Below are 25078 nucleotides of genomic sequence, written 5' to 3'. Positions count from 1 at the left end.
TTACCCCAGGCCGTTAGAGCAGGGTGAGTGACCTAGACTTGACCAGTCAGATGATCCTGCCTGGGCAAGTGACCCAGAGACTGAGGAAGTCAGGGTGCATGACAGTCGTGGAAGCGGTGACAGTCGGAATGCTCACTGAAGCAAGGCCGAGGGAGACTGACTTGGCTGTGTCACCCACGTCCTTGCCTGTCTTCCCCTGGGCGCGACTCTGGCTGTGGTTCTGACCGCTCAGCATGGGAGCGAATAACCAAGAAAACTCTGGTGAAAAAACGTAATGAGGGACTAGCTACACCAGTTACTAAATGCCATACTGTACTGGAGTTACTTAACTTGGCACATTACTTTACTTAACTTAGCACCACTCGGGGATCTCAGTTCACCAACCGAGACTGAACCTAGGACCTTGGCAGTGAAAAGTGATGAGTCCTAACCACTGGACTGCCAGGGGATTCCTTGTACTTGAGTTATTTTTAAAAGTTTGTATAGTAGTTAAAAAATAGTAAAACATTTAAGAAGGTACATTTAGAGGCTAAAATCTCTTTAAAATTATTGTAATTTTAGAATATCTGGCTTACCCAGCACTTTGAAACTGACACCTGGATGCTCTGACTATTGTGTGTAACCTGCACAACTGATCGAAGTCGAACCCCCTTTCCCCATTTGTATCTTTATACCTGAACACAATGTAAGGGCTCGTTTGTTTTAATCCTGCTTACACAAATAGAAACAGAGACAATAAAGACAAACACCCGTGTTTATTTCATTAACAAAAGAATTTAACATCTTGTTCTCACCCTTCTGTGCATTGGCTCTTCCCTAAGTTAAATGACCTTTTCTCGAGTATCATTTTAAACCAATGGCTGCGCATACACTCAACATGTCCAAATACTGTTTATCACAAACTAGACAGCAGGATACCCTATGTGCCTCCTTTGTCCTTTCAGTATGCAAAAAAGTCCTGCCTTGCTACCTTTTTTTTTTGGTTCTGTCAACCAGGTATTTCTGACACATTTTGATTCTTCCTATCTGAAGATATTGGATCAGCTGCCTTCCATGGAGTCCAGGTTCCTTTTTGTGGGGATTAGTGCCTAAATAAGGGTTGGAAAATTGTATTTCTTAGGTCACAAACGGATTGGCTTTTCTAATTTACATCTTGGTACCAGCTTCTACTTTTATTATAGGATGTGATTTTATCAACTAGTAACATTTTGCTTTGTATCTTCCAACTTTCTAAAAAGTTCATAGGATAGTGTTTGGCACTTAATTATGTACATAATAGGCACTTAATTATGTTGAGTGAACTCCCTAGACAAAAATGAATCGACTGTTTCTGCACAAAGGTACCTGTATGAACTGATGTACCTGGAACAGCATTTGATGGCAGTTGCTGACTAGTCAATGAGAAGTAGGGTAGTGTTGCCCAGCTGCTTGGGGACCCCGGTTTGGACCAGAGGCGGTGAAGAGGGTCTCTCGGAAAGAGTCTTGGTCTTTCCATCTGACTTTCTCTTCACCCTCTACTCTTTCCCATTCTAAGGCGAGCGCTACTGTCTTCTATATGTAACTACTGTAAGGGTCCTGTACTGTTGAGGTTTTGAGTTTAAACTCCAAGGGAAGACTTGTACAGGGCTTCCAGGTACCTTCCAGTAAGGTGCCCATTGCTGGGCAGGCAGAACTTTTAAGCCCCTTTGAAAGTGGCTCAGAAGTTTAAGGCTGGCTGGCTAGCTGCCTGTGAGCCTGGTGGCCATTCCCTGTTTGCTCAGCTGTGACAGAAATGTGGTCCTGTTTGTAGGGTCATGTGCATATGCCCAGTATGTGAACTAGACCTCCCAGTTCCAGAACTGCATATCCAACTGGCCAGGGAGGGAAACCATAACCCTTTAAACACTTCTGAGTAGATTGCCTTCCATCCTCCCAAACTGTGAAGCTGAAATCTGGGTATTACAGAAACCGTCAATTATTAGAGGAATGTGTAATGATACTTCAAAGCACAGAGAACACTATCCCTCAATGGGAGCTACCCAGAAAATTTATGATACCAACTTATGATCAGAATAATTTGAGAAGTCTCAATTCAAATTAGTACAGATATACAGTATGGGGACGAGATACTAACTTAATAGACTTGTTAGCTCTTTGAAAAAGAAAAGACTAAGTTTTGGTATCATACTTGGCTAAGAGTAAAAGGAATTCTGAAAGTCTACTTTGATTTTGAACAAGGCCCCAAACAGGTAAAACCTGAAAGACCACTGGAGGCAACACACAAGATGTTTCACACATCTTTTAGGCGGAGTCCAGGATAAAAAGTCCCCCTGCAGTACTTATAATGCTCTCAAAGCTGTCTCCATTTCTGGGTGATGACGCTTCAGTCCTCTGTGACCCAACAGATTCTGCCATTTTCTCCAAGCCGTACAGCTCCACTGGCCACCAGCTGGAGGGCTGAGGGAAATATTTTATGTTCTGCCAATTTTACTCTCTCAGATAGAGTTTCAACAGTGTCACCCCTCTTCACTGGAACAGCTTCCTGTAAGATAATTTGACCGGCATCTACATCTTCCTGGAGAAGAAAGTAGAAGTTCTGAACGTTACCTCTGGCAAGTGCAACCGACATTTAAAGACTAATCATGAGCCATACTCACAGCTACAAAGTGCACGGTGCACCCGGTGACTGTGACCCCAGCATCCAGGACTTGTTCATGGGCATTTGAACCCTTAAACGAAGGGAGCAAGGATGGGTGGATATTGAGCATTTTCCCTGGAAATTAATTAAAATGTGGTCAGAATCTAGAATGTACATTTTCCTGTCTAGAATCAGGAGTCAACAGGAGCAAGCTTTCTCTAGGTTGGGTGTTTTCATTGTCAAAGACAGAAACGAGGAAAAGTGAAATACACGTTCTGATCCAAGGAGGCCCTGGGAGCAGCAGGTTTCTGCCTTGCACATATGAAGACACAATGAGGGACTCTGAACAGGTGCTGGCAGTGACTCAAAGATGGATGGGAAGGGGTCTACTCTGGCTTATAGGGCTCTTGACATTAACAGCAGATACTGTGTAATCTGACAACAGTGCCTTCTTTGCCATTTTCTGGCAATGGTTCACACTTCTAAACAAGGAAAAAAGTCTCCTCCCAGTATTTATCCAGAAGATGAAGTATTACATTTGTAATAATGTGAAAGCAACCTAAGCTATCTTAGAAAACATAATTATAGCACACCAAAGAAAACTGATGAAGAAGGATATTAAGTCATCACTGGGTCACTCTCTGGGCTAAAGGCAAAGGAAAGTCAATTATTATGTATGTCAAAATAAAATGTCATAGTAGATCTCTCATGACTGGGATGGTTAACCCTAGAGTCATTTTCAGTTGATTTCTCAATGTGGTATCAGTTTTTTGCTTACCATTCCATTTTCTGACGAAGGGGCCAGACAAAATTCTCATGAATCCTGCAAGACAGACTATGTCTGTGGAGAACTCTTCAAGGACTTCGTCAACTGCAGTGTCAAATGCTGCACGATTTTTATATAATTTATGATTAATTATCTAGAAGAGAAACAGGTAAGTACCATCTGTCACCAACAAATTAACCAAAAATAATTTAAAATCTAACCTATAAATAGACCACATTGACCATCTGAAGACACACGTGATGTTAAGAATGAAGGAATGAACTGGAATGGAAAGGCAAGCCTAGTAGCCACCCCAACTCCAGATGTCTTAAGAATACTTAGGGGCAGATTATGAGCTAGAATAATCTGTAAAGATACTTTTCAAAGTAACTTACTCTGGTGGGAATTCCGGCTTTTTCTGCTTTATCTAAGCCAGCCACTGCAGCTTTGTTGGAGATCACAATGACAATGTGTGCCAAGCTACTTGGCTCCCTAGTGCTGTCTATGAGAGCTTGGAGGTTCGATCCTGAAAAAAGGCAGAAAAACACAGGTGAAGGCATACTTCTTTAAAAGGTTTATATACTTCAAATAGGGAATGGGCAAGATTTTTGAATAAAAATGTCTTGGAAAAGATTGGCAAAATATGTGAGGCTTTTACATTTCCTTCTTCTTGGAATAATGGATTAGTATCTCATGAAAACATAAGCACAAAATATGATTTAGCATAGCAGTAGAAACAGTTTAACACATGTTAAAACTGAAGGATGAGGAACAAGCTGCTTAATCAAACAAGAAAAAAACCCGAGCACTTTCAAGAAGAATAAACCACTACGACGGACCCGTTACAATCATGTCTTTGCTTTACCATCAACTTGGGTCTAAAATATACCGAAACCTTAAAATGTACTTGTAAAGCATTTATATTTCTGAGAATGTAATTTAAAGAAAGAATCCGATATGTACTTATGAACCTATTGTATATTTACAAAAATGTTCATAGCAAAGTCATTTAAAACAGTGGTGGGAACTGCTGGGTGGTCCAGAGGTCAGGACTCTGTCCACTTACTGCCAAAGGCCTGGGTTCAACCCCATAAGCCAAAAAATCGTGCTGTATCCATCCATATGAGAGAAAACAACGCTCTTATTACTTTACCCCTCTGCCCACAAGAGGCAAATGAAAATTTTGTACTAAATTACTGCTGAAAATTAAAAAAAGACTCAACTGTCTTAAGACTTTTCAACTATAAAGCTACAATAGAAAAGTTGCAATTTGCATTCTGTCTAGAAAAGCTTCTCTCTCTTCAACCATCTTCCCAACACCCTCTAATTTTCCTTTTGAAGCTGTCTAAAATGCCTGAGAAAAGTGGAAGGACTGAGGATGCAGAAAAGCTAACACTCCTTAATAATATCCAGCTCCACTCTACTAACAGTGTTCTCACAGTTGGAGGTTTCTTTACGGGGAAGAATGGGAGAAAAGGCAGAGCATGCCTACAGCTCTGTAGTAAAGAGGTAGCCACGTCTCACCTGTCCCAGAAATTAAGACAGCTACTCTTGCCTTTTTCGGTTGAACAGAGAAATGATTTCTCAGGGTTCCACTCTCCAATACTGATCCATTTATTTGCATGGTTTCAATCAGATGCTCGACTTTCACACGAGGAGAACCTTTGGTGCAAACGTACCCAATAAGTAAATCAAGAACAACTGTGAATTAACAGTAATATACAAAGAGAAGTGTTTTAAAAACACTTTAAAACACTTATTTTATTCTGAAAATACGCAGGATTAAAACAAACAGTTTGTTTTACTTATCATTATCCACTCATATAAACTTCCTGAAGGCGGACACTGCACACTTCAACTAAAAGCTACAGCACTGTATCTAAAGTGGATGTTAGTGCGTGCCAGTGTTCTTTCCCTTCTGTAAATCTTCCATCCACACTAGTGCTATGACCTCTCAGCTTCAAGGGTAGGCATGTGACCAAGCAAGACCATTCCAAGGTTGGATATAGGATGCTGAGAAAGAGAGGGCCTGTCTTAGTGCAATGTGAGTTGAAGGATGTAGGCTTAAGACATCTTACGGGTATTTGGAGAGCCTGCCTGAAAATGAAGCCTACACAAGAAAGGAATGAAATGCAAAATTAACAAGTCTTGACATTTCTGTTAGAGAATCGGAGTGGGTTTTCTGCCAATTTCGAGTACTTCTAACAGAGTTCTGGGTACTACAGTACTTGTCAGGGTGATTGCTCACTGCTCCTCAAATTGAGTTGTGCCACAAAGCAGAGCCTGAACTAAGGCCTCGCGTGAGAGATTACTTTGGGAAGTGACAGGGAATGATGATGGGGAAGACTCTGACACTGAGTGTGTTATTCAACTGGTCACCGCTGTGGGCAACTTGGGCTTGATCCCACTGGGGCCCTCAAAGGAGCCATGTAGACAGACTGTGCCTAAAACCACTCCCTCCTTCTGTTTCTCAAGTGGGCGCTGACTCATTATCTCTCACCCCACTGATCAAGGGTTGCTTCCTGCAGGGTGTGGTTGTGCGTGTGACTGCTACACACAGGGGTCAGACCCTGAGGCAGAAATGAAGAGATGCGTGGTATTACTGGCTGGGATGTTTCCATGTGACAGCTGTGTAAAGATAGTTGCCATAGCAATGAGTGGGCAGAGCTCCTAAGGCAGGGCACAGTTATAGTGAAGGTTATAGATCTAAGAGCCACTGAGTAAGGAACAGGTTACCTTCGGGACATGCGACCACCCTGCCGATCACCCAGGCTTCTTCCTGGTGCTGCTCAATATCCTGCAGAGTCTGCTTCACCAGGTCCTCCGATACCACGAGGGCAGCCCCAATCCCACAGTTAAATGTTCTGGCCATCTCCTCTTCAGAGAGGTGGCCTTCCTGCTGTAACCATGAGAAGATCCTGGGGACCCTCCAGGTTTGGGCATCTGAAAACAGGCAAGAGTTGTTCCTTAACCTACTGTTGACCCAAAGTATAAAAGCACGCACATTTACAAAGCTATGGAAATTAAAACCAGGACGGCTATTTTATATAAGGTGAAACTGCTAACTGGCCTTTCAGAAGCTTTCTGGGGATCCATCTGTACTAAGGCATTAAGAACACTTTTGTATCACACTTGGCCAGTTTGCTCAATTAGTTTTGTGCTGCATTAACTAACTGCTGCTGCTGCTGCTGCTACTAAGTCACTTCAGTCGTGTCCGACTCTGTGTGACCCCATAGACGGAAGCCCACCAGGCTCCCCCGTCCCTGGGATTCTCCAGGCAAGAACACTGGAGTGGGTTGCCATTTCCTTCTCCAATGTGTGAAAGTGAAAAGTGAAAGTGAAGTTGCTCAGTCGTGTCCGACCCTTAGCGACCCCACGGACTGCAGCCTACCAGGCTCCTCCATCCATGGGATTTTCTAGGCAAGAATACTGGAGTGGCTTGCCACTGCCTTCTCCGGCATTAACTAACTAGATCCTTAGGAATCCCCTGATGAAACATGCTCTAATGGGGCTGAATTCCAGTAAAGGCTGGCATACTACCCTTCTGAGGATGTCTAGTTGGGTCTTAGCGATGACCAAAACGCATCCTAAGTTTGATGCAAAACTAGTGGCTTATATACAGACTTAGAGGAAACACAGATACTACTGTAGAAAACTTATGCTATACAGAAGGTTTAAGAGCAATACTCTACCCTTCTGCATTTATTTTAAAATTTAGGGAAGCCCGTCAGTCCAGTGGTTAGGACGTGCCAGGTTCAATTCCTGTTAAGGAACTAAGATCATGCAAACTGCACAGTAGGACCAAAAAATAAGAAGCTAGATTTAGGTCTGTTTAAAAAACTGGGTTTTTTTTTGGCTCCACTGCATGGCTTGCAGGATCTTAGTTCCTGGACCAGGGACTGAAACGAGGCCACCACAGTGAAGTGCTGACTCATAACCACTGGATCACCAGGGAATTCCCAACCAATAAGTTTCTTGAAACAGCAATCTTCACTTACTGTCTCTGTATCTCTGCTATCATCCCTTGTGCCAATAATCTGGGGGGTGGAATCTACCCTCTCAAGTTGCTTTTTGACACTGCTAGCCAGTGTCATGTTGAAAACCTTGCTTGGAGTTGATACTTTCACATGGTTTACTCCCTGATTCAGACTGTTTTAATTTCTCACAGAAATATTGCAATGAACACGTCAAAGACTTAAAACACTGTATTCTCATTCCCTATTCAAATCTACTCTTCTCCTGTGCTATGCACATTCCCACCTATGCACCCACTAAACCAGAAACCTGGGACTTCTTTTTTCACGTTAAGCACACAGTGATTCTTCTCTCTTCCCGATGCCTTGGTTTGGGTCCTCTTTATCCTGCACATGGACTGTTTAATAACTACCACTTCCCTTTCCCTCCCAGCAAGTTCCTGACTCCATCTTGACAGAGTTTAACAACTCCCTGGAGAACGTGCTTAGAAAATTTCATCTGATATAAGTCAGTTATAGGGCTGTATGCCTTATAAACATGGCCAATAATGTGAAAAGATGTGGTAAAGGGTCCTACTTTTTCCACAAGAAGTCCCACAAGAATAATAACTTCTGGGTATAATCCTATGTGTATTAAGAGTTTCCTTCCATAATGTATTTTTTTCTCCTAATAGTTTTCTGAGCAAAATTTCTTTTTAGTGATCTTACCTAAATTCACCCCCAATTTCTGAGGGAGGACTCTGGGGATGTTTTCCAGTAATCCTCCACCAGTAATATGCGCAACGGCCTTAACATGTCCTGAACGCAGGACAGGTAACAGTGAGTGGCTGTAGATTCTGGTTGGGGTTAGAAGTAAGTCACCTGTATATTGGGAACATAAGATAAACACTTAAGTCCATGAAATGAAACCAAAGCATACATAAAAAATAATTCTGAAACAGAGAAGGACTATGACCCTGCCAGATACACCTGTTCTATAACAACGTCTAAGCAGCCAAACCACAGCGTAAGTATTAATAATTTGTTCCATTCTAATTTTAAGTAACGAAAGCAGCCTAACCTTAGTGACTGGTTGCTCAGACATTTCCAAGTAGGAGAGTTTAAACGTGAGTATGTGTACCTAAGGTCTGGTCACCACAGCCATCAGGTGCTGGAGAAGAGTACTGGAGGGAAGATTTTGCTACAATTTTCCTCACGAGGCTGAATCCGTTGCTGTGAAGACCAGATGAAGCGATTCCAATAACAGCGTCCCCTTCCGTGATTCTTTCCAGGTGGGGAAGTTTCTGATCCCGCTCCATGGCGCCAACGGCAAAACCAGCTAGATCATACTCTCCAGGAGGGTACATGTCAGGCATCTCTGCTGTTTCACCTCCTGGCAGAAAGAGAAAATAAGAACAAAGAAATCACTGAATGTTTATACACCTGTCTAGGAAGGAGTGACTGACACTAGCTACTCTTCATATGGACAATTAAACTGAAGCTGTATTCTGTATACACTCAGTAAAATGTTCTCTAAGGGCCATCTAACAGAACTCTCAGCCAAGCATGATTTCAGGGGAAACCGCACTAATTTCCTCAAAGGGTGAATATAACCTCCAAACACCATTATTTTTACAGAATGAATGCTCAGTTGGACGTAACACCATTTCTCTAGCAGTTTAGTCTTAGAAATGCTTTCACCTACATTTGATCTTTACAGTCACCCCATGTTCCAATAATGGTACAGGCTTAGAAGAGTGATTTAATCAGGTCTGCCTAACTCTAAATGCCCTGGCCTAATAAATACATCAAGTTCACATTACCACCATATCATATAAAGACAGGGTCTAGGCAGGCAGATGTAAATCAGGAACAGTTCTAAAAGATGGTTGAAAGGCAATTTTGGCTTTTGGGATAGGCCTGTCCACAGAAATGGGGATGTAAAAAAGGTAGTTTTGTTCTCTGGTCAACCTACAAATTTACCTTGTTAAAATCCTCATGTATGTACTCCAGCAATAGTTCTATAAACCGTGGGTACGTTTTATCCTTAGTGTCATTTCTGTGGGAAATTAAGGCTTAAAGAGTCAGAATGCCAGGAACTAACCTGGCTCTGCTGCAGGGCCGAAAGGAGGAAACAAGCCCCTACCCTGTCTGTCCAGGAGGCCACTGAAAGACATAGGAGTCAAACGGGCCAAAGATCAGAGGTAAAGACAAACCTTGGCTGATGGTGTCGAAGTGTGAGTCTGACCCTTGAGGGGAGGGTTTGGGGGCACCGAGGTCTAAGTTTTCCTCAGCTGGTACTATCTATATTTTGTTTGCCTCATCGTGTGGCACACAGTTTGTCTCGCTGGCTATACTGGTCACCAATCAGGCTTATATGCAGGGCTGAAACGCAGTGAGGGTGCATGATTAAAATGGAAGCGCATACCGAGGAGAGCACATCCAGCCTTTCTACAAGCTTGGGCGATCCCAGCGATAACAGCTTCAGTCGTACGGAGGTCAAGTTTTCCACAGGAAAAGTAATCGAGGAAAAAGAGGGGCTCTGCTCCTTGTGCCAGAATGTCATTTACACACATTGCAACCAAATCCTGACCAATGGTGTCATGTCTACTGCACTGCTGGGCAACCTACCGAAGGGTATAAACATCCACGTTAGAGAGTAAGTTCCAAACTGTATCTTGTCAATTATCAGAGAAGGCTAACAAATAACGACTTGGCTAGTGCTATGAACACTAAAGACAAAAGAACACTAAATTTTGATATGTTGCTGCTGCTGCTGCTGCTGCTAAGTCGCTTCATTCATGTCCGACTCTGTGCGACCCCATAGACGGCAGCCCACCAGGCTCCGCCATCCCTGGGATTCTCCAGGCAAGAATGGCAAGCCACTCCAGTACTCTTGCCTGGAGAATCGCATGGACAGAGGAGCCTAGTGGGCTGCAGTCCATGGGGTCGCTACTAGTCTGACACGACTGAGCCACTTCACTTTCACTTTTCACTTTCACTTTGATATGCTACTTGGTCCAAAGTTATTCTCTTTTGTCCCAGATGTACTCTCAAAGACACTGTGTTACTGGAAACATTGTAGCAAAACAATATTTGGTATGGTTCTCTTTAGTGCATATATGTCAAGAGGAGAAAGATGTTTGATATATAGTAAATTCATATCTTTTTCAAAAGGCCTTTACTCACATAATTGTCTGATTACCTTCAGTTTCGTCCCAACGCCATCTGTTCCACAGGCCAGAAGAGGATCAGTGAAACCAGCTGCTTTCAAATCAAAAAGACCAGCAAAACCTCCAAGATCAACATCACAGCCTGTTGAAGAGAAAATTTATTTCTTGCTGTGTTTCAACAGCAAAGGATTGATCAAGAAAGCAGATATTGAAGGGGCAGACAAATCCTTTTGAGTTTAACATCATGGATAAGAAATGCTTTCCCTACTATTAGAGATAAGAAAGCAAAAGACTATGAGTTTGGCTTAAAGAGGACAAGACTTACAGCAACTTGGCATTAGTCTGGAACATTTTCTTCAGTTAACTACAAAGCCCCAAATCAGTACACAGTGTTTGTCATGGTTGATGAACTAGCAAAGGACAGAATCTGACTTACCTGGTCTGGAGGTGGCCTTTGCTAAAGGTTTAATTTTCTGGACCAGCATATTACCAGCTGCAATGTCTACCCCAGATTCCTTGTAAGTTAGGCCCCTAAAAAGTTCAAAAAATAAACTAAGACATCACCAGGGAAAAATTATTTTAACCTTAAAATGTTATTTAAAGCAGAAGATATTCCTTGGGCATTTTTCAGATCCCCTAATGTGCTTGGCCCCATCCAGACATTTTGATTTGGCTGGTCTAGGGCAGGTTCTAGGAACTGAAATGTGTTTAAACAACCTCCCAGTTGATAATCACTATTTGGAACTACTTCTCTAACTTAACTACTTCTTCCAGAAGTACCTGTCAGAGGCAGGTAAATATATCAACATTTGGCCACAACCTTTCTCTGTTCAATATTGGTATGGGAAGGAAAAAGAGTATCAAAACTGAGGCAAAAAAGTGTAAATTAGGATGATAAGAACTCTAGAAAGAAATCCCTTAATAATGAAACTGAGCTCTTACTGCAGTTAACAGAGAACTGTATCAATTTTCTTATAAAGACTATAAGAAATGATTTAAAACTAAAAAAAAAACCAAAACCACCCCCACACCAAAACCCCACTGAAACCAGGTAATGATATTCAATGCATCATTTCCATCTTTATAATAGTGCCAACAAGCTGGAGCATTCCATTTAGTGCTCATTTGCTCAGTCCTGTCTGACTCTGCAACACCATGAACTGCAGACCACCAGGCTCCTCTGTTCATGGAATTCTCCAGGCAAAAACACTAGAGTGGGTTGCCACTTCCTTCTCCAGAGGATCTTCCTGACCCAGGGATTGAAAGTGTCTTCTATGTCTCCTGCACTGTAGGCAGATTTTTTACCCAGTGAGCCATCGGGGAAGCCCAGTCGTGTTAAATGGCACTGTGACTTTGGTAGTCTAGCCTTACAAAAACAACAACTCTGGCCTAGTGGGATTCAGGGATATAGGAAGAAATACCTCCAGTTTTATTAGAAACAAGATGCCAGGGAACAAACAGATTTGAGACTTTTGGCAGCTAACTACAAAAATGTTGGGAGTCCAGGGTCACACTTGGATAGGAAATGAAGCTCTACTGATTAGAAATTTCAATAGGATCTAACTTCTTTTTTAAAAATGTGGACCATTTTTAAAGTCATTATTGAATTTGTTACAATACTGCTTCTATGTTTTTGTTTTTTGGCCACAAGGCATGTGGGATCTTAGCTTCCTAATCAGGAATCAACCCTGTACACCCTCCTGCACTGGAAGGTGAAGTCTCAACCACTGGACCACCAGGGAAGGCCCAGAATCTACTCATTTTAAAGTTAAAAAAATAAAATTTTAGCATGTTATTTTAATGTTCAATTAAAACAATTCAATTATATAAAGTTATCTGCGTATGATTAACAGTATAATTTGAAATAAGTTGCTAAATATCTCTCATTTTGTCCTAAAACAAGTATTTCTCATACATAAACTCAATGACCATACTGTGACAAGATCAAGACACCCACATCTGCAGTTAATATAGTTCACTGATATTTTACAAAGGAATAGCTGTATATGAAAATAAGTGAAGTTATAAAATACACTTCAGTAATATAAATGCAGTGACCAAATGAAATGATAAAATTTATAGTATAATCAAAGCTGTAAATAAGATAACCAATATTTTCATCTCAAATTCTTTTGACAAAATCAGGATAACAAAGATATATTTAACAGTAATATGTAAATATATGATAACTCAAGGAATAAAAATCCCTTCCCCTATTTTTCTTGATGAATAATTGACAGCTGATTGCATACACCTAAAATGTAGAATGTGAAAAAAACCTTTAACAGCACATTTCAAATATGAGCTACCATGAAGTTTTTTCCATTTTATTTGAATATAACTAATACTTTTGATTCAAACTAAATGCAAATCAAAATTGGATCAGTTTCAGCGTTCAAAATACAGAATGCCTAGTTCAGGCTCAGTGGAGTTTTCTACATCACCATCTTTGCCAGTTCTAAAGCTGTGCTGTGATCACCTGGGTCACAAGTTTACCTGGGCTGCTGGAGGAAAGCTATGGCTCGAAAGCCGATGTCTTTCCTATAAACAGCTCCCTCAAACTTTATAGCGGCAAGTCCTTTCCTGGCTTCTTCAAGGGCTGAGATGAGATTTTCCCTGATGGCCGTGACAGTAAGGACCCTACCCCCGTCAGTCACCACCTTGCCATCTTTTAGGGCAGTGCCACCTTGGAACACCTCCAGTCCTAAAGCCTGAGCCTCAGGAAACCCTGTAAGAGAAAGCATATTTGATACATAAATTACAGTAATAATATTATACACTGTGGCTTATTCAAGACGGTTTTTTAAAAATAAAATCTTTATTTCACTTAAATGGATCTTCACAAGAATCCTAACAGGAATTATGTGATAATAGTAAATTGACCCTTCCTCCTAAGAACAGCCTGTTTTGCTCTAGGGTGACAACTGTATTACATTAAAGCTTTGTGTTATCATAGATCTCATGTAAGAATGATTATTTCAATGAAGGGAAAAAAAAAAGGCAAGCTCTGAAAAGTTTGGTACTAGAAGTGCAGTTATTTTCTCCTGAAAAGTAAAAAACTTAAACATCAATAAATAAATCCTGATCACTTTTTACTGAAGAGTAAAATAATTTTTTTGCTTTACCACAGCCAACTAGCTAAGGTTGCTTTTCCTTTTTAAATATTATTAAATTATATTTTCTAAATTATGCAATGGACAATTCATACAAAGATAACCTCTGAATTCTAAAAATGTTTTATAGCCTCAGTTTGTCCTTTTCCTTTTCTCTCTTAGTAACGTTAAATTTTTTCTGTATCAATTAAAAAAAAAGTTTTTAATTGAAGTACAGTGGTTTATAATATTTTGTCTTCTCTTGGAGTTTGTAAAGATAGGGGCATTTAGTCATAGATACCCAAGTATCTGGTAGTATCAGTTCAGTTCAGTCACGTCCGACTCTTTGCGACCCCACGAATCGCAGCATGCCAGGCCCTCCTGTCCATCACCAACTCCTGGAGTCTACCCAAACCCATGTCCATTGAGTCGGTGATGCCATCCAGCCATCTCATCCTCTGTCGTCCGCTTCTTCTCCCGCCTTCAATCTTTCCCAGCATCAGGGTCTTTTCCAATGAGTCAGTTCTTTGCATCACATGGCCAAGTATTGGAGTTTCAGCTTCAACACCAGTCCTTCCAATGAACACCCAGGATTGATCTCCTTTAGGATGGACTGGTTGGATCTCCTTGCAGTTCAAGGGACACTCCAAAGTCACCTCCAACACCACAGTTCAAAAGCCATCAATTCTTTGGCATTCATCTTCACCGTCCAACTCTCACATCCATACATGACTACTGGTAAAACCATAGCCTTGACTAGACGGACCTTTTTTGGCAAAGTAATATCTCTGCTTTTAAATGTGCTGTCTAGGTTGGTCATAACTTTCCTTCCAAGGAGTAAGCGTCTTTTAATTTCATGGCTGCAATCAGCATCTGCAGTGATTTTGGAGCCCAAAAAAATAAAGTCTGACACTGTTTCCCCATCTATTTGCCATGAAGTGATGAGACCGGGTGCCATGTTCTTAGTTTTCTGAATGCTGAGATTTAAGACAACTTTTTCACTCTCTTCCTTCACTTTCATCAAGAGGCTTTTTAGTTCCTCTTCACTTTCTGCCATAAGGGTGGTGTTGTCTGCCTATCTGAGGTTATTGATGTTTCTCCCAGCAATCTTGATTCCAGCTTGTGCTTCCTCCAGCCCAGCGTTTCTCATGATGTACTCTGCATATAAGTTAAATAAGCAGGGTGACAATATACAGCCTTGACATACTCCTTTCCCGATTTGGAACCAGTCTGTTGTTCCATGTGCAGTTCTAATTGTTGCTTCCTGACCTGGTGGTATCAGTAACATCCAATATTGGGGCATCATAACCTATTACACTTGTCACTAAAACTTTAGGGAAATTTCACCGATACAAAGATCCCTTCCCTTTCTTTGTTTTAAAAGGCAATCAGTTCCTAACTGCCCAGTTACCATGTGTGGTATTTACAGGGCAATGGACTTCCTGTCTGGGTAAGACAATAAATAGGGTGTCTGGAACTTATTTACCATTTTAAAACACTGACTTATATATATAAATTGGTTACATTGATAGATGCCCCACCTCCTATAAAGAGAAACAGAAGAGAATGCTATAGTTCTGAAACTGCTTTAATTCTGCCATCAAAGTGACTGTGGGGTATACTAGAGACTGGAGGAGGGGTTAATCTGTGATCAGAGATCACACCCTGAAATCTGAAATTTACATTTCAAATTTATAACATCCTTGATACAACATATTAAAAAGCAGATACATTACTTTGTCAACAAAGGTCTGTCTAGTCGAGGCTATGGCTTTTCCAGTAGTCACATATGGATGTGAGAGTTGGACTATAAAGAAAGCTGAGAACTGAACAATTGATGTTTTTGAACTGTGGTGTTGGAGAAGACTCTTGAGAGTCCCTTGGACTGCAAGCAGATCCAACCAGTCCATACTAAAGGAAATCAGTCCTGGGTGTTCATTGGGAGGACTGATGTTGAAGCTGAAACTCCCAGTACTTTGGCCACCTCATGCAAAGAGCTGACTCATTTGAAAAGACCCTGATGCTGGGAAAGATTGAAGGCAGGAGGAGAAGGGGATAACAGAGAATGAGATGGTTGGATGGCATCACTGACTTAATGGACATGAGTTTGGGTAAACTCCAGGAGTTGGTAATGGACAGGGAGGCCTGGCGTGCTGTGCTTCAAGGGGTCGCAAAGAGTCGGAGAAGACTGAGCGACTGAACTGAACTGAACTGATGTAGTTTATACTAATGTTCCTCTGACTCTGATATATTCCTATTATCTTACTGGTTCTGGGAAGATGGAGGAGAAAGGCAGGACTGGGTGATTCTCCGGAAACTTGGCTAGGCCCACTTAAGTCTTCATTGTGCAGAAAGGGAAATGGATAGCAGTTCCTAAATACAGCAATTTTAGGTATCTGGACACCCATATCCAAGCAACAAGCAACAGAGTTATGTTAAGAACCCCTGAAAAGTTACTGATGGCCTCACATCCTTACAGGGAGCAAAGGCCTACTGCAGTACTGTTCACATTGTCTTCCAACCTTGCATTCTCTGATGTTCACCTGTTATCTCTACACCCTTGGTGTAGTCTCCTGGATAACCTTTACTTGCCATGACCACAGTTACGGCAGCACAGTTGTCCAGCCAAACAGGCAGAGATGTACAGAGCAAGCCATCTAACGTAGACTGAATCACTTCATAAAGATCACTTTTAAGAAGTGGGAGGATCACCTGGAAAAAACACAATATGACAACTGAGAGATTTCAATTCTCCTGGGACATTTTATTCACTGAAATACCAGAATTTGCATTATATTTCTTATTATTTCAAGGCTGAAAAATCCTAAGATTAAAATAGCACACATCTTTTTTACTCACTTGGCACTCTGGATCACCAAAACGGCAATTAAATTCCAGAACTTTGGGGCCGTTCTTGGTCAGCATTATACCAGCATAGAGGACACCTTCATTAAACAAGAAAAAAAAAATCTTTAATGCAGACATTGTATTGTGACTATGAAACTTAGAATATAGACTCGAGGTTTTGGAATGACCATAACCAATGTTACAACAGTGGTCAATCAAAAGGTGGTTTAAAAAAAAGAGAAAATGCTGTAAACTTCCTCCATGAATCATGTCCACAAAGACATACATGTGCTTACCTGTGTACGGCATACCCTCCTCCTGCATGCCATCCACTGTCCTCTGAAGAATGGTATTTTTAATTTTTAGCAATAAATCCTTAGAAACCTGGGGAATACAGAGAAATATTTAAATGCAATTGGTATTAAAGTAAAAAAGTCCTCACCCACATTGAGGCTCCTTTGTATACTTCCAATATAGTCTGCATACCTTGTACGCCTGTAAGTTGAAAATCTAGAGTTTATAAAATTAATTACAGAAATCAGAGCTAGTTTTCCTATTAAAATTATTTTCACCAAATGGTGATTTTAATACATAAATTCTAAAGTAAACCATGTTTGTTTTTTAATCTTTTAGTTAAGAAAAATATCAAAAAGGCACCATGTTATTAGCCCAAACAATTATAACTCTCATCAGTGAAAGGAAATGTGAGTTTCTAAGTGCTATTTATAATATACTCAATGCAGATTTTTCATAAAACTGTCCCAGAATTATGTGGAATCATACTTTATCCATTATAGTAGAAAGAGAAGAACAAATGATAGTCTGACTTGCTTCTTGATGCACCACACCCACTCTTACTGAGCACTTACTGTTGGGCCCTGGATATCCAAAGATGCATAATTAATTCCAGATTATAATTGGCTCAAGGGGTAAAAACAGGGTGTAGAAAGGAGGGGCTGGAAGGATCTGTTTAATCCTGACATAAGTTAGTTCTACAAAGGCTTTTAGAAAAGGTTAGTTTCAGAGTGAGACCATAAGGTATTTTTCATTTATCAGGAAAACCAATTTGCTGATTAGTAATGACCTCTCTCTTGAGAAACCTGTATGCAGGTCAGGAGGCAACAGTCAGAACTGTACATGGAACAACAGACTGGTTCCAAATAGGAAAAGGAGTACGTCAAGGCTGTATATTGTCACCCTGCTTATTTAACTTATATGCAGAGTACATCATGAGGAACGCTGGGCTGGAAGAAGCACAAGCTGGAATCAAGATTGCTGGGAGAAATATCAATAACCTCAGATATGCAGATGACACTACCCTTATGGCAGAAAGTGAAGAGGAACTCAAAAGCCTCTTGATGAAAGTGAAAGAGGAGAGTGAAAAGGTTGGCTTGAAGCTCAACATTCAGAAAACAAAGATCATGGCATCTGGTCCCATCACTTCATGGGAAATAGATGGAAAAACCGTGGAAACAGTGTCAGACTATTTTTTTGGGCTCCAAAATCACTGCAGATGCTGACTGCAGCCATGAAATTAAAAGACGCTTACTCCTTGGAAGGAAAGTTATGACCAACCTTGATAGTATATTAAAAAGCAGAGACATTACTTTGCCAACCAAGGTCCGTCTAGTCAAGGCTATGGTTTTTCCCATGGTCATGTATGGATGTGAGAGTTGGACTGTGAAGAAAGGTGATCGCCGTAGAATTGATGCTTTTGAACTGTGGTGCTGGAGAAGACTCTTGAGAGTCCCTTGGACTGCAAGGAGATCCAACCAGTCCATTCTAAAGGAGATCAATCCTGGGTGTTCATTGGAAGGACTGATGCTAAAGCTGAAACTGCAATACTTTGGCCACCTCATGCGACGAGTTGACTCACTGGAAAAGACTCTGATGCTAGGGAAGGTTGGGGGCGGGAGGAGAAGGGGACAACAGCGAATGAGATGGCTGGATGGCATCACCGACTCTGTGGACATGAGTTTGAGTGAACTGCGGGAGTTGGTGATGGACAGGGAGGCCTGGTGTGCTGTGATTCATGGGGTTGCGGAGAGTCGGACATGACTGAGCAACTCAACTGAACTGAACTGAATGTCATTTACAGGAGAAAAAAAAAAACACAGAAAAAGGAAGTGTTTAAGAGTTCTTTGCAAAGACCAAACGATGACTACCTGAGGGGCTGGACAGTACGCTCCCATTCCCCCTGTGTTGGGGCCCTGATCGCCCTCCAGCAATCGCTTATGGTCCTGGGCTGGGGGCATGGGGGCCACAGTCCATCCATCAGTGAAGCACAGACACTGCAGAAAAAACAAATAGTCCACTTAACCTTCGATGCCAAAAAGTTGAAAAAATTTCATAAGGAAAACTATACATACATTAACTCCAATTAGTTTTTTTTTTAAGTAAAATGATTTAAAACATAAATAACTTTCCTAGATCAAGTATCAAAAGATTTTGTATATTCAATTCTGAAAGATCTGTAATTTTTGAGCTAGGCTGGTCAAGGAGCAGGTCAAGCTACTCCCCAAAGTAAAACAGTTCAGCCTTCCCCCTCTTTAAATAATGTGTGATATAAGTCCAGTTCCCCTACTGATACACTAGGGGTGATTAAAAACATACAAATTCCTTTGTATTGATCAGTTTATGCTCTTGGTTGAAGCAACCAGAACAAATCAAGCCTTTTTCAGGATCACAGATCAGATAACACAGCGTATACTCTGTACAAGTGCAAAAGATGGATATACATACAGACACCTCTTCTCCTTCAAGAAGTTCTTCAACGACAACTGTTTCTCCCGCTTCTCCGAAAGCTTTACCCTTATTGGAGATAAAAAACAAAGAGAAATTATAAGCTTTCATTACTTATTTAATCGGCTGCTGTCATTTTGCACCATTTGTATAATGAACCAATGCACTAGTTTATGATTTCTCTTTCCCTTTCTGAAAGCCGCGTAGGAACATATGAATGTCTCCTATTTTTAAAGTGGTAACGATGAAGAGTTAGCACTGGTACAGAGGAAATGAATACATCATCAGAACCCTCCTGGGTAGCCACCTTTCCAGGTTCAATAAGGCAACAGAAAAACAGATGTTTTCATCATCACTTCCTAACTCTTATTTCCGATTACAATTATGTTTGGTTATAGTAATTGTACCGTAGTGTCTGTGAAAGCAGATTTCCAAAAGATAGAGAAACCCAAAACAACCAAGATGGATCATAAAAGCAAAAAATTAGGGGCTTCCCTGGTGGTCCAGTGATTGGGAATCTGCTTGCCAGTGTGGGGGTCCCGGGTTCAATCCCCGGTCTGGGAGAGTTCTGCATGATGCAGAGTAGCTAAGCCCCACGCACACAACTACTGAGCCTGTGTGCTGCAACTGCTGAAGCCCATGTGCCTGGAATCTATGCTCCTCAGCAGGAGAAGCCACCGCAGTGAGAGGCCCGGGCCCCACAGTGAGGAGTGGCCACCCGCCAGCTCGCCTGCTGTCAAAGCCTGTGCGTGGCAGTGAAGACCCAATGCAGCCAAAAATATTTCTTTTAAAAGAAAAAAGATATATATATTTAAATAAAAAGCAATATATATTAACATTGTTCACTTTTCTTAGACTTGAGCCACCAAGAACAGATACTTGTTTTTACAGAGATGAATTATAATACATAGTATTATGAATAGTAACTACCATGCATTTTCCTCATCTTGAGGATAAGAATTTGTAAGTATTTGCAAAATTGGGAGTAGTTATCCAGTGTGACTAGAAAATCATGAACGTTTTTCAGAAGGATCAACTTACCTGCATAATCTCCCTGACAGCTTCACAGGCCTCCTCTTTGCTCTTGGCAACAATTACTCCTTTCCCAGCTGCAAGACCACTGGCCTTCACAACCAAAGCTGGGAAGTCTGCACTGTGACGACAGAGGAAGTTTCAATAGTCAGTAAATCCTTCTGATTCAAAAGTTTAAAACACTTTCAGGTTTTGTGATGATATGCTATAACAACAACTAAAAAGCAGAAAGAAAAAAAAAAACAGCTAACATCATTTTGATGGACTTCCTGTCAGGGTTCTTTTCTTCTATATTTCTCTGTAGTTACCTGTGATCATATGGTACATATGATTTTGCTTTTCTCACCTACCCTGAGAGCATATCCACAAATCTTTGGGGGAAAAAATAGCAGCAATATAGCATGGAGATCCAGGAGACTTACCCAAAGTAACTAAATTGTTGCATTCAAGGAATCTGGCTACTAGAAAACAATAAACTTCAATGCAGAATAAAGAATAAATAAGAATAACTAAAACGAAACTACTGATTGGAGGTTTGTGACATTGTACAGGAGGCAGAGATCAATACCATCTCCAAGAAAAAGAAATGCAAAAAGGCAAAATGGTTGTCTGAGAAGGCCTGATAAGAGAAGAAGCGAAAGGCAAAGGAGAGAAGGAAAGAGATACCCATTTGAATGCAGAGTTCCAAAGAATAGCAAGAAGAGATAAGCCTTCCTCAGAGATCAATGCAAAGAAATAGAGAAAAACAATGGAATGGGAAAGACTAGAGATCTCTTCAAGAAAATTAGAGATACCAAGGGAACATTTCATGCAAAGATGGGCTCGATAAAGGACAGTAATGGTATGGATCTAACAGAAGCAGAAGATATTAAGAAGAGGTGGCAAGAATACACAGAAGAATGATACAAAAAAGATCTTCACGACCCAGATAATCACGATAGTGTGATCACTCATCTAGAGTCAGACATCCTGGAATGCAAAGTCAAGTGGGTCTTAGGAAGCATCATTACGAACAAAACTAGTAGAAGTGATGGAATTCCAGTTGAGCTATTCCACATCTTCAAAGAAGATGCTGTGAAAGTGCTGCACTCAATATGCCAGCAAATTTGGAAAACTCTGCAGTGGCCTCAGAACTGGAAAAGATCAGTTTCCATCCAAATCCCAAAGAAAGGCAATGCCAAAGAATGCTCAAACTAGCACACAATTGCACTCATCTCACACGTTAGCAACAGAGAAGGCAATGGCAACCCACTCCAGTACTCTTGCCTGGAAAATCCCATTGATGGAGGAGCCCGGTGGGCTACAGTCCATGGGGTCGCTAAGAGTTGGACACAACTGAAGCGACTTAGCAGCAGCAGCACGTTAGCAAAGTAATGCTCAAAATTCTCCAAGCCAGGCTTCAACAGTACGTGAACTATGAACTTCTAGATGTTCAAGCTGGATTTAGAAAAGGCAGAGGAACTAGAGATTAAATTGCCAACATTTGCTGGATAATCCAAATAGCCAGAGTTCCAGAAAAACGTCTACTTCTGCTTTATTGACTTTGCCAAAGCCTTTGACTGTGTAGATCACGAACTAGAAAATACTGGAAGAGATGGGAATACCAGACCACCTCACCTGCCTCTTGAGAAACCTATATGCAGGTCAGGAAGCAACAGTTAGAACTGGATATGGAACAACAGACTGGTTGCAAATCGGGAAAGCAGTAGGTCAAGGCTATATATTGTCACCCTGCTTATTTAACTTATATGCAGAGTAAATCATGAGAAACACTAGGCTGGATGAAGCACAAGCTGGAATTAAGATTGCCGGGAGAAATATCAATAACCTCAGACAAGGAGATGACACTACCCTTATGGTAGAAAGCGAAGAAGAACTAAAGAGCCTCTTGATGAAAGTGAAAGAGCAGAGTGAAAAAGTTGGCTTAAAACTAAGCATCCAGAAAACTAAGATCATAGCATTTGGTCCCATCACTTCATGGCAAATAGATGGGAAACACTGGAAACAGTGACAGACTTTTATTTTCTTGGGTTCCAAAATCACTGCAGCCATGAAACTAAAAGACGCTGGCTCCATGGAAGGAAAGTTATGACTAACCTAGACAGCATATTAAGAAGCAGAGACATTACTTAGCCAACAAAGGTCCATCTAGTCAAAGCTATGGTTTTTCCAGTGGTCATGTATGGATGTGAGAGTTGGACTACAAACAAAGCTGAGTGCCGAAGATTTGATGCTTTTGAACTATGGTGTTGGAGAAGACTCTTGAGAGTCCCTTGGACTGCAAGGAAATCCAGCCAGTCCATCCTAAAGATCAGTACTCAATATTCATTGGAAGGACTGATGTTGTAGCTGAAACTCCAATACTTTGGCCACCTGATGCAAAGAACTGACTCAGATGAAAAGATACTGATGTGGGAAAATGAAGGCGGGAGAAGGGGTCGACAGAGGATGAGATGGTTGGATGGCATCACCGACTCAACAAACATGAGTTTGAGTGAACTCTGGAAGTTGGTGATGGACAGGGAGGCCTGGCATGCTGCAGTTCATGGGGTTGCAAAGAGTTGGACATGACTGAGTAACTGAACACTAAAACATACCACGTAGCTAGGTGTGTCAACAAAAAAAAAAGGCAAAGGTATGTATCTTCCAACATTCATTTATTGCTCAATGTTTTCCATAGAATAAAGAACAGGATGTTTAATTTCATGATTTAGGATTGAACTGTGGTGGCAGAAGGCCAAGTGATGATTCTTCTCTCTAGTTTATTATTTATGAAAAAAAAATCCATAGCCTTTATGTTGTAAGATGCCACTATGTCAATCTGGCTAACAGTGTATGACTACAGAACCAAATGTATCCTTTTCCCCTATAAACTATTCAACAGAATTGTTAAAAAGCTTATTGTTCTACAAGGCCACAAGAGTGAATCTCATTTTATTTTGATGTTGGAAAAAGGAAATCTATATTCTATGAGTTTTCCCCTAGAATTACCTTACTATAAACTTGTAACAGTGACTCATGCATTCCAATATCATAATAAGATAACAAGACAACTGCCCTTCACAGGCTGTCTTCTATCTACCTCATAATGAAGTCACAGGCTTCTTCAGGTTTATTGAAAGCTCTCCATCTTGCAGTTGCAATTCCATGTCGGTCCATAAACTCTTTGGCAAATCTCTTGCTGGACTCTAACTGAGCTGCTTCTGCTGTGGGGCCAAAGCACCGAACTCCCACAGAGTTCAGGTTCCCAACAATTCCTAGTGATGGAAATAAGCAGCCTTAGTCAGGTCTCTGCAGGGCCTTTTCATTTTGAAGAATTAAGATTAGACTAAATCTAGGGCTTCCCTGGTGGTTCAGACGGTAAAGCGTCTGCCTGCAATGCGGGAGACCCGGGTTTGATCCCTGGGTCAGGAAGATCCCTAGAAAAGGAAATGGCAACCCACTCCAGTATCCTTGCCTGGAGAATCCCATGGACGGAAGAGCCTGGTGGGCTACAGTCCACGGGGGTCGCAAAGAGTCGGACACGACTGAGCTACTTCACTTTCACTTTTTTCTTTTCACACTGAGATAAGGCAGATGGCAGCGAGTAGAAAACATTAACATTTTTCATGTTTTCTATAGGATATAACAAAATACTACTTGCAGATGATTCAAGTACAACAAAATGTATGTGATATTCCAATATCTGGATAGAGCAGAATAAAAACAAAATATTTCTCATGGCTGCAAATTTGATCTCTCATTCAAATTTACTCATATTATTATTTATTTATATTATCCACAATAGTAATGCTTGGGAGAAAAAAAATCCTAGAATCCATAAATTTCAAGAGGGTGAAAATTTTTCCCTAAGGTAATGTTGTATTAGGAAACCTCATCTATAAAATACATCAGATTAGATGATCTCTAAACTCCTGTTGGCACAGTATAAACCGTAACAATAAATTGAAATGAACTTTACCAGCGGCTAGAGGTGCCTCTGGTCCAACAACTATGAATTCAATTTTCTCATCTTTGCAGAACTGTGCAAGGGCAGTGTGATCACTGATTGAGATGTCTGTGAAAAGAGAAAAGAAGCAAACCCATCTTGTTTATACGAACATATTTTGTTTAAGGTATAGTAAGTAAGTGTCTTGCTGAAGTCTAAGTACTGTACTCTGGTATGCCTATCAATTATTGATTTTCTGTTGGTGGTGCAGGAGAGTTTCACCATGAGAAATTCAGAGCAGAGTAGCTGAGTTCTCTGTTATCACTACAGTGACAGAGAACTGAGTCAAGTTTCCCAAGAGCTGTACTCTCTTGCCTGTAGCGTTCATGTCACTTGTGTTGATTATAATCAAAACAGTGTATTAGAGAATATACTCAGAAACTGGCCTTTTAAATGTCTTTCATTCAAAATTTACTAAAAATTACTATGTGCTAGATAATTGTCCTAGTCACTGAGTTACGGCATACACACAAATAGGGTCCCTACACTCAGTGGCTCAGAGGTTAAAGCATCTGCCTCCAATGCGGGAGACCCGGGTTTGATCCCTGGGTTGGGAAGATCCCCTGGGGAAGGAAACGGTAACCCACTCCAGTATTCTTGCCTGGAGAATCCCATGGACAGAGAAGCCTGGTAGGCTACAGTCCACGGGGTCACAGAGTCGGACGCGACTGAGAGACGGAACGGAACGGAACGGACACTTAGGATGCTTATATTTCACTATGGGAATGCTGGGTTATGACTATCCAAGCAAACTAATAATGTTAGGCAAATCTGATGAGAAGTAAATTATTTCTGACTAAGCCAGGCAGGGGCTCTTTGTGCAAAGATGTTTAAGGTAAGAATAGAAAGGTGATTTTATGACCTTCTT

General features: G+C 41.0%; 1 protein-coding gene across 3 annotated transcripts in view; it reads right to left on the bottom strand.

Annotated features, from left to right (window-relative positions):
* Positions 1-736: 736 nt before the first annotated feature.
* GART (phosphoribosylglycinamide formyltransferase, phosphoribosylglycinamide synthetase, phosphoribosylaminoimidazole synthetase) overlaps positions 737-25078 on the bottom strand; it is a 29720-nt gene continuing 5378 nt past the window's right edge. For all 3 annotated transcript variants that reach the window (XM_055421030.2, XM_055421048.2, XM_055421020.2), the window contains 20 exons: positions 24184-24279; positions 23305-23479; positions 20232-20343; positions 19191-19259; positions 18614-18739; positions 16745-16832; positions 16461-16546; positions 16145-16313; positions 13006-13237; positions 10946-11040; positions 10542-10651; positions 9765-9963; positions 8478-8729; positions 8066-8218; positions 6120-6326; positions 4908-5045; positions 3779-3909; positions 3396-3537; positions 2637-2752; positions 737-2554 (listed from right to left, as the gene is read on the bottom strand). In XM_055421030.2, coding sequence (XP_055277005.1) covers positions 2363-2554; positions 2637-2752; positions 3396-3537; positions 3779-3909; positions 4908-5045; positions 6120-6326; positions 8066-8218; positions 8478-8729; positions 9765-9963; positions 10542-10651; positions 10946-11040; positions 13006-13237; positions 16145-16313; positions 16461-16546; positions 16745-16832; positions 18614-18739; positions 19191-19259; positions 20232-20343; positions 23305-23479; positions 24184-24279 — 2888 coding nt within the window. In that variant the 3' untranslated portion in view covers positions 737-2362. The remainder of the gene's footprint in view (positions 2555-2636; positions 2753-3395; positions 3538-3778; positions 3910-4907; positions 5046-6119; positions 6327-8065; positions 8219-8477; positions 8730-9764; positions 9964-10541; positions 10652-10945; positions 11041-13005; positions 13238-16144; positions 16314-16460; positions 16547-16744; positions 16833-18613; positions 18740-19190; positions 19260-20231; positions 20344-23304; positions 23480-24183; positions 24280-25078) is intronic.

Source organism: Moschus berezovskii, chromosome 1 (assembly GCF_049115385.1).
Source record: "Moschus berezovskii isolate FMDL1 chromosome 1, NW_MosBer_1.0, whole genome shotgun sequence".
NCBI classification, from domain to species: domain Eukaryota; kingdom Metazoa; phylum Chordata; class Mammalia; order Artiodactyla; family Moschidae; genus Moschus; species Moschus berezovskii.
The sequence above is the reverse complement of the archived record's forward strand: the minus strand, read 5'-3'. Positions and strand labels throughout refer to the sequence as shown.